General features: G+C 38.2%; 1 protein-coding gene across 2 annotated transcripts in view; it reads left to right on the top strand.

Annotated features, from left to right (window-relative positions):
* Positions 1-8,292, top strand: part of stim2b (stromal interaction molecule 2b) — a 65,997-nt gene extending 57,705 nt beyond the window's left edge. For both annotated transcript variants that reach the window (XM_061960964.2, XM_061960963.2), the window contains one exon: positions 3,031-8,292. In XM_061960964.2, coding sequence (XP_061816948.1) covers positions 3,031-3,619 — 589 coding nt within the window. In that variant the 3' untranslated portion in view covers positions 3,620-8,292. The remainder of the gene's footprint in view (positions 1-3,030) is intronic.
* The last annotated feature ends 6,309 nt before the right edge of the window (positions 8,293-14,601 follow it).

The following is a 14,601-nucleotide window of genomic DNA, read 5'->3' as shown; positions in this document are numbered from 1 at the left end:
TTTTCACTATTGATCACGTTCGCGTGCACACACACACAAAAGCAGTCCTAGAGAAGCAACAAACAATTTGCAGTCATGTAGTTGTTAGGATAGAATACGGTATACATCCATTGATAGCTAATGCTAACTATCTAAATTGCTATTATTAGCTAACAACACCCAAAGCTAATGCGCGTGCATGTGTTTTGTATGTACATACAGTAGTTACGTCATACGCCCCGTTTACACAGCAAATCTGATTTGTGTGCCCTAAAGTGACACAGATCAGATTTTTTTGCCAGTCTTAACGTTCCAAAGTGCTTCAAATCGGAATTTTTCTCATTAGATTCAGGCCACATCAGGAGGTAGTCTAAATCCGATTGACTCTTTTCAAGTGTGACTTCAGTCTAAATGGCAATGTGACCCGTATATGACTTTTTTGTCATCTTTGGGCGAGGTACGTCATTCGTGTGCGCGGGATAAGATGCAGCCCGCCAGTGGAAGTGGATACTTCATCACAACATTTGGTTTTCTTTTGTTTATTGATTTTCAGACAAATTTAAATGACAGGAGTTGTCCAACAAACACTACATGGTGTGCTTTTCTCCCCACAAGTTAAATAAAGGAATACAAATAAATAATAGTAATAAAAGTAAGAAACCACACAGATGTCTACATAAAACCACAGACAATGTAATTCTTGAATGACCTTAAAGAGACATAGCAACCCACGAGCACACAAAAGGCTCATCAATCAATTCTGATTCAATCAGGGTTAATTTTGACATAAGTCTTTCCTACATATCTCAAAAAGGCACCCCACAGTTCTTGAAACTTTCCAGAACAACTAGGGATGTCCGATAATGGCTTTTTGCCGATATCCGATATTCCGACATTGTCCAACTCTTTAATTACCGATACCGATAGCAACGGATACCGATATCAACCGATATATACAGTCGAGGAATTAACACATTATTATGCCGAATTTGGACAACCAGGTATGGTGAAGATAAGGTCAGGCCGATATTATCGGACATCTTTAAGAACAACCATTCAATGTCATCCTAATCTTCTCCAGGTTGAAAAAATACAGAACAGAAGTCTTCTAGCCAACAAAGTAGTGAATACTACAATATTCTAATATTCTTTTTGGATTTGTTAAAAAGTATATGACTGAGGTGCTACCCCAAATAGCACACTCAGAGGATTTGGTTCAATCCTTTCGCCAGTGACTGCAGACAAAGTGTTTAACATTTCTGTCCAATAGCTGTTCAGGGATGGGCAGAGCCAAAACATATGTATTAAATTAGCTCAAGCCTGTTGACACTGATCACACAATACAGATATTCCATCGTACATCTTAGCTCGTGGCACCTTGGTATAATAAGTACAATGTATTAGCTTGCATTGAATAAGCCAAGTCTATTTGACGGACGAATTTTCGGTACATCACTAGCCAATAGTTAAAAGTAAAAAGTTAAAGTACCACTGATAATCACACACACACACACACACACTAGGTGTGGTGAAATTACCCTCTGCATTTGACCCATCCCCTTGTTCCACCCCCTGGGAGGTGAGGTGAGCAGTGAGCAACAGCGGTGGCCGCACTCGGGAATCAAATAGTGTGTAAATAATAGGCTATGTGTAATATGTGAATATATATTCAGATTTTCGATGAAACAGCGATTGTTGAAGGACCGGAATTGATGCTGTGGCGTATTTGCTTACATGTGAGTTGAAAAATAAAGCTAACATTGATCCACACTGATGTCCGTGCCTCCTCTACTTACAGTGACAGCCGTAAAAAGTTTAGAACCCTCCCAAATATATTACACCATATACTGTATATCCATTCAGAAGCGGTAGAAAATGGAAGGACATCCATTAGAGATGTCCGATAATATCGGCCTGACGATATTATCGGCCGATAAATGCTTTAAAATGTAATATCGGAAATTATTGGTATCGTTTTATTATCTGTATCGTTTTTTTTATTTTTATTAAATCAACATAAAAAAAAACACAAGATACACTTACAATTAGTGCACCAACTCAAAAAACCTCCCTCCCCCATTTACACTCATTCACACAAAAGGGTTGTTTCTTTCTGTTATCAATATTCTGGTTCCTACATTATATATCAATATATATCAATACAGTCTGCAAGGGATACAGTCCGTAAGCACACATGATTGTGCGTGCTGCTGGTCCACTAATAGTACTAACCTTTAACAGATAATTTTACTCATTTTCATTAATTACTAGTTTATATATAACTGTTTTTATATTGTTTTACTTTCTTTGTTATTTAAGAAAATGTTTTTAATTTATTTGTCTTATTTTATTTTGTTTTAGTTTATAAAAAGGACCTTATCTTCACCATACCTGGTTGTCCAAATTAGACATAATAATGTGTTAATTCCACGACTGTATATATCGGTATCTGTTTATATCGGTATCGGTAATTAAAAGTTGGACAATATCGGAATATCGGCAAAAAAGCCATTATCGGACATCCCTAATATCCATCCATACATTGGATTAATTTAATTAATTTTCACGTAAAAAAACACATTTCAAGGTGTGGCACCCAAATCCATGGTGGCGACTTTTATTTGATTTTGTAGTAGTACTAGCAGCTTCCTTGTTCATTTACGGAATCCTGTCAACTTCTTTTGATTTCACTGTGCTTGCAAGTGATGTCGAGGCCACATTAGGGCCACATTGGGGCCCGTGCGCATTTATACTGGAGTCTGATAAAGATCACATTTCACTTGCAGTGTAGTAAACAGTAAGCTAGAAAAAATCTGATTAAAAAAAAAATCTGATTTGGGCCACTTTGGCCTGCAGTGTAAACATAGTCATAGAAGCCAGAAGACTTTGTAAAATACATTGCAAAGTTAGCGCCCTCTAGGCATCTGTGTCAATGTTGCAAACAGCCCATTTGAAGGGAGATGGCACCCTCTTGTGGCTGCTTCCACAAATAACGGTACGTCTCGGTGCATATGCCAGTTTGTGACATTTGTGTTCGCCCCTCTCCCACAGGGATGCCTCCCAGGAGGGCAGCTCCGACACAGACTCCTTAAACTCATTGATGGGCCGAAAGCCGCTGCACAGTCCCGGCTTCAAGACCTCAGAGACTCTTTACCGCAAGATCTCACGCGAAGAGATGCGGCTGTTCAACCAGAGCCAAGAGTTCCCCGCCTCCATCACCAGCAACAGCAGGGACTCTGCCCCCCCTTCTTTGCCCCCCACACCAGCCACCACCCCCTCAGGCCCGCCGTCCACCTCGCCCTCACCGGCCTTGGAGCATCACATGTTTGCACACAGAGGCTCGCCAGACCTCACCCGCGTCTCTCCGGAGAGCCAGCGAGTCCACGAGGGGTGCTCCCCAAAGGGGAAGGGCATATACAACGGCATCTTGGAGAAGTCGTACAGCTATGGCCAGCTGCCCGCAAACATGCTGCCCGTCGTGGGCCGCTACCCGTCCCTCACCTCCCTGGACTCGGAGGGCCGAAGCCTGGGACGTCATCACAAGTTCCCGAGCACCTCCTCACAAGACTCCAGCGACAATGGAGAGAAATTCAAGCGCTCCTCCTCTAAAATCAAAAGCATATTTAAGAAGAAGAAATAAAAAGATAGCGTGTGTGAGAGCGATAGAATATATTCTAACAAAACAAGGACATCAGTGAAGCTATCGTTAAAAAAAAGAAAAAAAAAGCTCTCTTTCTCATCAACAACGGAATGTAGCCCAGTCTGGTTGCCCCAGAACGGTCGCCTTATTTTTCACTAATGCCTTTTTCTTGTTTAGTTCACTAAGAGGTCAACCTTTTTTCTTTTCTTCATTGTGACCTCACTTTATGGAGGTGTTTATTTATTTCCAAGCACATGCATGCAACGCTTTCTGTTGCAGCACACTCCTTGATGCATCAGATCATTACTGTTCACTTGATTTATTTACCTTGGTGAAAAAAAGAAGTCTGTTGCACTATATCTTGGGGAAGAGTTGAAGGTCACCCAAGCAGCAGCATGGAGGCACCCGGAGCCAAAAGGATGTGCCGCCACTTTAATGCTGCCGTTCATCTTAATATATACCTGTATATAGACAATGTTTTCTTAGTATAAGATGTGTTTATAGGTTTATTGGCAACAGGGCGGGGGGAGCTTCAAACTCTTTCACCAATTACTTGATTCCCTGCATCCTGTAGCCAAGCAAACTTACAGTATGTCACATAAGTGAGTACATTTCTACAAACAGTTGATTTTTTTTCATGGGACAACACTTAAGAAATGACATTTCGATACAATGTAAAGTAGTCAGTGTACAGCAGGAGTATTCAACTGGCGGCCCGGGAACGACACCATACCGGCCCGCGGGTTCAGTTTAAAAAACTTGTAGGACTAACATTGTTGCAGCAGATTTCTGAAAACACTAAAGTGCTGTCATGTAGATCAGTGGTTCTCAAATGGGGGTACGCGTACCCCTGAGGGTACTTGAAGGTATGCCAAGAGGTACGTGAGATTTTTAAAAAATATTCTAAGAATAGCAACAATTCAAAAATCCTTTATAAATATATTTATTGAATAATACTTCAACAAAATGTGAATGTAAGTTCATAAACTGAACATCAAATCAAGTAGGCTATTCCATTCATTACAATGCAACAATGCAACATTCAGTGTTGACAGCTAGATTTTTTGTGGACATGTTCCATAAATATTGATCTTAAAGATTTATTTTTGTGTGAAGAAATGTTTAGAATTAAGTTCATGAATCCAGATGGATCTCTATTACAATCCCCAAAGAGGGCACTTTAAGTTGATGATTACTTCTATGTGTAGAAATCTTTATTTATAACTGAATCACTTGTTTATTTGTCAACAAGTTCTTAGTTATTTTTATATATTTTTTTCCAAATAGTTCAAGAAAGACCACAACAAATGAGCAATATTTTGCACTGTTATACAATTTACTAAATCAGAAACTGATGACATAGTGCTGTATTTTACTTCTTTATCTATTTTTTTCCAACCAAAAATGCTTTGCTCTGATTAGGGGGTACTTAAATTAAAAAAATGTTCTCAGGGGGTACATCACTGAAAAAAGGTTGAGAACCACTGATGTGGATGATCTTTTTTTTTTTTTTTTTTTGCAGTTGGTCCCTAAACACAGCGAAGCACTCTTGTGTGCACTGTAAAAACGACTGGCAGCTCAGGCGGCAGAAATTTACAGTAAAATTAACAGTTTTGCAGATTTTTTTATATACATATGCCAGTTTTTTTTTTATTTTACTGTAAAATGTACAGATCTTTTTACACTGAATAAGTCGAAAAGCAGTATCACTGTTATTTTAATGGTACAATTTTGGCAACTGAACTGCCAGTTTTTACAGTCATTGTTTTTACAATGCATTACTGTGAATGGGGAAAAAGTACCACAGTCATTTTTTTTTTGACTGTTAACTGTACAGATTGCTTTACACTGTAGACAAGGGCATTTCCCCCCGAAATCTGTAACGTTGACAAAATTAAAAGACAACAATTCATATGTCCACTGTTGAGGACGCTGGTTCTCAGTAATACACAAAATAAGACTAATAGTACAGAGCTTTCTGGAAATGTGGCCCCAGTTGACTCATATAACAGAGCACATTACTGTCCCCATAAAATAACACACCGCCGTAAAGGTCTAAACAGCTGGCAACCAAGTCAGCACACTAAGTAAAATTTGTGCCTTACAGTAGTCCCTCACAACATCGCAGAAGTTTGTTTTAAGCATATTCTACGACGTAAATTAAGCATTGCATTTTCAAGCATAATAAAGGGCTAAATGAACTAAATAATAACTGGCATTTATATAGCGCTTTTCTAAGTACCCAAAGTCGCTTTACATGTAGAACCCATCAATCATTCACACCTGGTGGTGGTAAGCTACTTTCATAGCCACAGCTGCCCAGTTTCTTCTTCAATTTCGTTTTCGCTACCTGCCTCCACACTACAACCATCCGTTTCAATACATTCGTAATCTGTTGAATCGCTTAAGCCGCTGAACATATCAATACGTTTGTAGTAATGGCCAATAGGAACACTGATCGGCTCAGCCTTAGACAGCATTAAAAGATGACTAAATGGTGTTATTTCATGTCTAATATTAAAGGGGAACTTATCACCAGACCTATGTAAGCGTCAATATATACCTTGATGTTGCAGAAAAAAACTATATATTTTTAACCGATTTACGAACTCTAAATGGGTGAATTTTGGCGAATTAAACGCCTTTCTAATATTCGCTCTCGGAGCGATGACGTCACAACGTGGCGTCACATCGGGAAGCAATCCGCCATTTTCTCAAACACCGAGTCAAATTAGCTCTGTTATTTTCCGTTTTTTCGACTGTTTTCCGTACCTTGGAGACATCATGCCTCGTCGGTGTGTTGTCGGAGGGTGTAACAACACGAACAGGGACGGATTCAAGTTGCACCAGTGGCCCAAAGATGCGAAAGTGGCAAGAAATTGGACGTTTGTTCCGCACACTTTACCGACGAAAGCTATGCTACGACAGAGATGGCAAGAATGTGTGGATATCCTGCGACACTCAAAGCAGATGCATTTCCAATGATAAAGTCAAAGAAATCTGCAGCCAGACCCCCATTGAATCTGCCGGAGTGTGTGAGCAATTCAGGGACAAAGGCCCTCGGTAGCACGGCAAGCAATGGCGGCAGTTTGTTCCCGCAGACGAGCGAGCTAAACCCCCTATCGACCCTAGCTTCCCTGGCCTGCTGACATCAACTCCAAAACTGGACAGATCAGCTTTCAGGAAAAGAGCGCGGATGAGGGTATGTCTAAAGAAAATATTAATTGATGAAAATTGGGCTGTCTGCACTCTCAAAGTGCATGTTGTTGCCAAATGTATTTCATATGCTGTAAACCTAGTTCATAGTTGTTAGTTTCCTTTAATGCCAAACAAACACATACCAATCGTTGGTTAGAAGGCGATCGCCGAATTTGTCCTAGCTTTCTCCCGTGTCGCTGGCTGTCGTGTCGTTTTCGTCGGTTTCGCTTGCATTCGGTTCAAACCGATATGGCTCAATAGCTTCAGTTTCTTCTTCAATTTCGTTTTCGCTACCTGCCTCCACACTACAACCATCCGTTTCAATACATTCGTAATCTGTTGAATCGCTTAAGCCGCTGAAATCCGAGTCTGAATCCGAGCTAATGTCGCTATAGCTTGCTGTTCTTTCCGCCATGTTTGATTGTGTTGGCTTCACTATGTGACGTCACAGGAAAATGGACGGGTGTTTATAACGATGGTTAAAATCAGGCACTTTGAAGCTTTTTTTAGGGATATTGCGTGATGGGTAAAATTTTGAAAAAAACTTTGAAAAATATAATAAGCCACTGGGAACTGATTTTTAATGGTTTTAATCATTCTGAAATTGTGATAATGTTCCCCTTTAAAACCATATTTAGAAGGTAGTAAGCATGTTTTTTTTTAATACTCTAGCTGGGAAAATATATATATATTATTTATGATTTTTACTTGGCGGAAGTGTTATTGCAGTCATGTCCGGAACCAATTAACAGCAATAAACAAGGAATTACTGTATTACATTAGTTACATGGACTACTTTGCACTATAAAAAAGTGTCGTCTCTTCAGTGTTGTTCCGTGAAAATATTTTATGCAGAAGTGTGAGGGGGCGTACGCTCTTTTGTGAGATACTATACTGTACATTTCCCCCCCCCGATGTCGGTCAACTATTCTTAATGTAAGGACGCGCACAAGTGCCAAGACATGTGTCTGTCTATGTCGCAACGACTGTGCGTCTGTATCAGACACTTTTAAGTTGCTTTAGGAATGAAGGATGCAATACGGGCCTCCTCTTGATGTGATGACGTCAACAGAGCTCCTGCCTCACACTGTGACTCCTCCCATGTAGAACCTCTCACCTTCAGCGGCTGCAATCTAACTGATTGGTCATGTGACCCGCAGGGGTTGGAGCTGTTTACAAAGTGTGTGCGTGTAAGCTCGCGTGCGTGTGTGTGTGTGTGTGTTGGGGCAGTGGGGGGCAGGATGACAAATCAATGCAAGTTTTCTTTAAGCAGAAGGAATAAAGGTGAGAGTTGTAAGGTTGAACGACATGTTTACGATACACTAGGGTTTTTGGCAACATTTTATGTGTGAATATTTGTATACTGTAGAAAAATTCATTAAAAAAAATGATCAGCAACGCTCCTCACTCATACTTGAGAGATTAACCTGAGACCCTAGAGTAGCATTTTTTTGTTGTTGCTTTAAATAAATATCTTGGAGGAAAATGTTATGATACGCTTATTTACACTACTCTTAATTAACTTAAATTGCCTTTTTTTAAAGATTGTTCAGAATCTCCATTCACCGCTCACGTTTAGATTTAGATTTTACATTTAGCTTTAGATTGAACATTTTGCGCTCACATTTAGATTTAAGTTTAGATTTTACATTTAGCTTTAGATTGAACATTTTGCGCTCACATTTAGATTTAAGTTTAGATTTTACATTTAGGTTTAGATTGAACATTTTGCGCTCACATTTAGATTTAAGATTTAGGTTTAGATTGTACATTGAGGTTTAAATTAAACATTTACTGCTCACATTTAGGTTTAGAGTTAATATTTAGCGCTCACATTTACAGTAAGGTTGAGATTGAACATTTAGCGCTCATATTTAGATTCAACATTTAGGTTTAGATTTAACATTTGGGTTTAGATTTAACATTTAGCACTCACATTTACATTAAGATTTTGATTTAAAATTTAGCGCTCACATTTAGATTCAACGTATAAGTTTAGATTGATCATTTAGCACTCACATTTACAGTAAGGTTTAGATTTAACATTTAGGTTTAGATTTAACATGTATCACTCACATTTACATTAAGGTTTAGATTTAACATTTAGGTTTAGATTTAAAATGTATCACTCACATTTACATTAAGGTTTAGATTTAACATTTAGCGCTCACATTTAGATTTAACATTTAGGTTTAGATTTAACATGTAGCACTCACATCTACAAACCCTGTTTCCATATGAGTTAGGAAATTGTGTTAGATGTAAATATAAACGGAATACAATGATTTGCAAATCATTTTCAACCCATATTCAATTGAATGCACTACAAAGACAAGATATTTGATGTTCAAACTCATAAACTTTTTTTTTTTTTGCAAATAATAATTAACTTAGAATTGCATGGCTGCAACACGTGCCAAAGTAGTTGGGAAAGGGCATGTTCACCACTGTGTTACATGGCCTTTCCTTTAAACAACACTCAGTAAACATTTGGGAACTGAGGAGACACATTTTTTAAGCTTCTCAGGTGGAATTCTTTCCCATTCTTGCTTAATGTACCGCTTACGTTGTTCAACAGTCCGGGGGTCTCCGTTGTGGTATTTCAGGCTTCATAATGCGCCACACATTTTCAATGGGAGACAGGTCTGGACTACAGGCAGGCCAGTCTAGTACGCGCACTCTTTTACTATGAAGCCACGTTGATGAAACACGTGGCTTGGCATTGTCTTGCTGAAATAAGCAGGGACGTCCATGGTAATGTTGCTTGGATGGCAACATATGTTGCTCCAAAACCTGTATGTACCTTTCAGCATTAATGGCGCCTTCACAGATGTGTAAGTTACCCATGTCTTGGGCACTAATACACCCCCATACCATCACAGATGCTGGCTTTTCAACTTTGCGCCTATAACAATCCGGAAGGTTCTTTTCCTCTTTGGTCTGGAGGACACGACGTCCACAGTTTCCAAAAACAATTTGAAATGTGGACTCGTCAGACCACAGAACACTTTTCCACTTTGTATCAGTCCATTTTAGATGAGCTCAGGCCCAGAAAAGTCGATGGCGTTTCTGGGTGTTGTTGATAAACGGTTTTCGCCTTGCATAGGAGAGTTTTAACTTGCACTTACAGATGTAGCGACCAACTGTAGTTACTGACAGTGGGTTTCTGAAGTGTTCCTGATGTCCCTTGTTGATGCAGTACAGCCTGAGGGATCGAAGGTCACGGTTTTAGCTGCTTACGTGCAGTGATTTCTCCAGATTCTCTGAACCCTTTGATGATATTTCGGACCGTAGATGGTGAAATCCCTAAATTCCTTGCAATAGCTGGTTGAGAAAGGTTTTTCTTAAACTGTTCAACAATTTGCTCACGTATTTGTTGACAAAGTGGTGACCCTCGCCCCATCCTTGTTTGTGAATGACTGAGCATTTCATGGAATCTACTTTTATACCCAATCATGGCACCCACCTGTTCCCAATTTGCCTGTTCACCTGTGGGATGTTCCAAATAAGAGTTTGATGAGCATTCCTCAACTTTATCAGTATTTATTGCCACCTTTCCCAACCTCTTTGTCACGTGTTGCTGGCATCAAATTCTAAAGTTAATGATTATTTGCAAAAACAAAAATGTTTATTAGTTTGAACATCAAATATGTTGTCTTTGTAGCATGTTCAACTGAATATGGGTTGAAAATGATTTGCAAATCATTGTATTCCGTTTATATTTACATCTAACACAATTTCCCAACTCATATGGAAACGAGGTTTGTATATATATATATATATATATATATATATATATATACACATATATATATATATATATATATATATATATATATATATATATATATATATATATATATATATGTGTATATATATATATATATATATATATATATATATATATATATATATGTGTGTGTGTGTGTGTATGTATACATGCATACATATACATACATGTATACAAACATATTTTAATCGTTTAACAGGCCTAATATGCACACATATAGACTTTAGAGTTTCTACTTCTCTCGAACACACTCGGCACCACATTGGTATACCTGATGATAATCATAATATTCAGTAAAAATTATTTGTCTTTTACATTTCCACATTTTCCGGTGTTTTGTGATTCATGTGTGTTATTTCCAGCCAAAAGACACAAATACAACAAATGAGTTCACTTTTCGCCAGGTTATGCAGGATTATGGTCTTAATTGTTGGATTAGTAAATCACTGGGATACCGCTCCTAAAGAAGCGATACATTCCCTCGATATACTTCTTCAGATGCATTTGTCAACATTTTGAATGCAAAACGTATCCCAGTGAAGTCTACAAGATGGCTGTGGACAAAACATGCCATCCATCTAAATGTAAATAATGACATCTTGGTGCAAGTCCATGTTCACCATTCAGCTAATTTTCTTTCATTTTACCCCCCTCCTACATTTTTCTAGTGCACTACCAAAAACATGCATAGTTGCTTTATCAATATTCATAGTGATGTTTAGGTACCAATACACACAGCATCAGTATCATCGACTCCCTCCTCACACAGACACACCCAGCTGTATCTGCTATTCCGTATAAGGCCACATGGAGGCAGCCGAGCACCGAGGACAGATTTAACCACACATATCCAGCACACGTTAGTGAAACAATAGTGATCACTGACAGTCATGTCTGCTCCAGCTCTTCAGCACCATTACCCAGCATCCTCATCCTCTCACATTTGGGCTCCTTCATTGCAGTGGAATGGCTTTATTAGTGTGTTTAATGCACTGTGACCTCCTGGTGCTTCCTATCTACTTTTTTTTTTTATTTTATTTTTTATTTTTATTTTTTTAATGGGGAAACAAGAACTCTTCAGAAAATGCACACCAACCTGGAATTCCCCCCCCAATTATGGATCTGCGTGATCTTTTTTATAATTTTTTTTAGGGTCCTCAAGTGTTTCAGACTTTTTACAATCTGGATAAAATTGTTACATACTGAATGGAATATAATTTACTTTGTATTTATATATTTATTTATTTTTGTTTAAGGGTTTCATCTTGTGCTTTATATTAGATTTAATTATATTTATTTATACTGATGACAAAGGGAATGAATGTTTTAATTGTGTTATGTTTTACTTCATTATTCAAAAAATAACTACAAATTAATATAAAATATATAATTTCATATTAAAAATAATTTAACATTTTTTTAAATGTATATTTTCATAAAATCTAAATGGGGAATATTACCAAAAAAATCCAAGTTGCGGTGATAAAATCTGTTGGAATTTGCAATTACCGTAAATAAAAGGAAACATACAGACAAACTGCTCAACACCCTGCATTTCAAAATGCAAAACGAAAGCATAAAACAAACAGGATGAGCAGCAAGTAGTTTTCAGGAAAAACCAAAGCTATGACACATTCCCAGCCAGCCGGTGGAAATAAAGAGCACAGCAAGCGAGCAAGCTTGTCTGTGTTGATAGCTGCCATATTTATTTATTTTTGTTTAAGGGTTTCATCTTGTGCTTTAAATTAGATTTCATTATATTTATTTATACTGATGACAAAGGGAATGTATGTTTTAATTGTGTTATGCTTCATTATTCAAAAAATAACTACAAATTAATATAAAATATATAATTTCATATTAGAAATAATTAAAAACAAATTTAAATGTATATTTTCATAAAATCTAAATGGGGAATATTACCAAAAAAATCCAAGTTGCTGTGATAAAATCTGTTGGAATTTGCAATTACCGTAAATGAAAGGAAAAATACAGACAAACTGCTCAACACCCTGCATTTCAAAATGCAAACTAAAGCATAAAACAAACAGGATGAGCAGCAAGTAGTTTTCAGGAAAAACCAAAGCTATGACACATTCCCAGCCAGCCGGTGGAAATAAAGAGCACAGCAAGCGAGCAAGCTTGTCTGTGTTGATAGCTGCCATGTTTAACCTCTCTGGACAGGACACAGTCAATTCTGGCAGCAAACAAGTGTTTTGTGCTCCAAAACTCTGCCAGGGAGACCTGCAGTTGCATTTTATGTTTATATTGAAGCCATTGCTGTCAGGCCAGTGTGCACCTGTGATTACGAGAGATTGACCCCAGAGACAGTTTGGGCTTAAACATGAAGAACAAACTGAAAGAGGATTCAACTAAAATGTAGAAAATATTCATATTTTCCAGATAATTAAAAAACACTGAAAAGTGGTGTCTTTGGAAGCATTGGGTCTTATGCTGCTACCATTTTTCTCATGCATATAGTTACCATGGCTACTGCACTTGTTCACCTGTGCTTTTCCTATGACATTGTTCAAATGTCTTCAGTACAGGAGAAGGTGAGCAGAACCTGGAACCTCATTTACAACTGCAACAGGAATGTGCTCTGCATCAAGTCATGCCAGGCAAAGAAACACTGATACATCCTCAGCATCCTTATGAAGGTCAGACCTCGGTCCTCTGGAGTAAAAACCTGCACCTGGGATAATACGTCATGCCTGATGACATGTTGTACCTCATTTTTGGTGTATGATGCTAATTAGGAGATGCAGAAGCACGCTGCTCGTTTTATTGCCATTAAAAACACATTTATATTCCAGTTTTCATTGTGTCTGTGTACTGAACCTTCCAATCACACAGTGGATTACTGTTTGTTTTGAAACACACCTGATCTCAGTGTTTGAATTTCTCTGCCTCCAGCAGGGGACCGTGACGCTAGAGAGAAGCTGGCAGGATAAGAGAACAAGTGAGTCAGCAGGATGCCAAGGTCACCCTCCATACAAATGCAAAGAATAAGACATACAACAAGGCTATAATGACAATTAGCCCAATCCTAAACATTTGATAAGAAATCCAATCATGTTTCAGCTCAGTCAGATTTGATGTGTCAAAACAAGGCGGGAGAATTCAAAACTTCCAGGAGCTTTGCGCGAATGAATAAAACATGGCGTACCCTTGATGTCTCTCGGAATCACACGTTCCCTTCCTTTGAGCTCGTCGGTGACACCGCGCTAAGATGAAACCCAGACAGAGAAGTCTCCCATAGCTTTGAGTGCACAGGGCAAAGATATACAGGAAGAAAGAAAAGGACTTATGATGCACTGCAGCATTGAAAACAAATCCATTGAGTGACATTGCTACTGTGACTGATAATGTTACTTTCTCAGCATCCGCTGTAGAGCTACACTATCATTTTACCTCTCTGGAAATTTAAAACTAATTTAAGTTTCTGTGCACTTTTTAATGATGTTCGCACACTATATGTGATCCAAGAGCATGGGAAACTCAAAGGGTCACTTTTTACATTTTTATGATATCATGGAGGAAAAACCTCATAAACATCTTAAAATAAAGCTCTGCCAACAATCCTCCAGTCAGCTACAGATATATGGCTGTAGGTATGGTCATTTTGTTTTTCTTCAGCAAAGAGCCTCACCTGCCTACCCTGTTCGCACATCCCTGGGTTTTGGTATAAGTTTATTTCGAACCTTCATACAGTTACAATATGATACATCACCTATTCCCAGTTTCACACTACAACATTTACGAAAAGGAGAAGGAAGAAGCAGAGCTTATTTATTCATACGCCTTTTCGGTTTCATAGCAATTGCTAACACATTTGTTTGTTCACTTCCAGTGCTCAATCTGTAACACAGACAAATGTTTAAATAATAGTAATTAATAAATAAATAAGCTCAAAGTTAAGAGTTTATAAAAAGGGCATGATAGCACTCATTAGCATTGAGCTAGTCCCACAAAATCACGTGTACTCAAAGCA

Source organism: Nerophis lumbriciformis, linkage group LG05, assembly GCF_033978685.3.
Source record: "Nerophis lumbriciformis linkage group LG05, RoL_Nlum_v2.1, whole genome shotgun sequence".
Taxonomy (NCBI): Eukaryota; Metazoa; Chordata; class Actinopteri; order Syngnathiformes; family Syngnathidae; genus Nerophis; species Nerophis lumbriciformis.
This window is presented reverse-complemented; position numbering and strand designations above follow the sequence as displayed.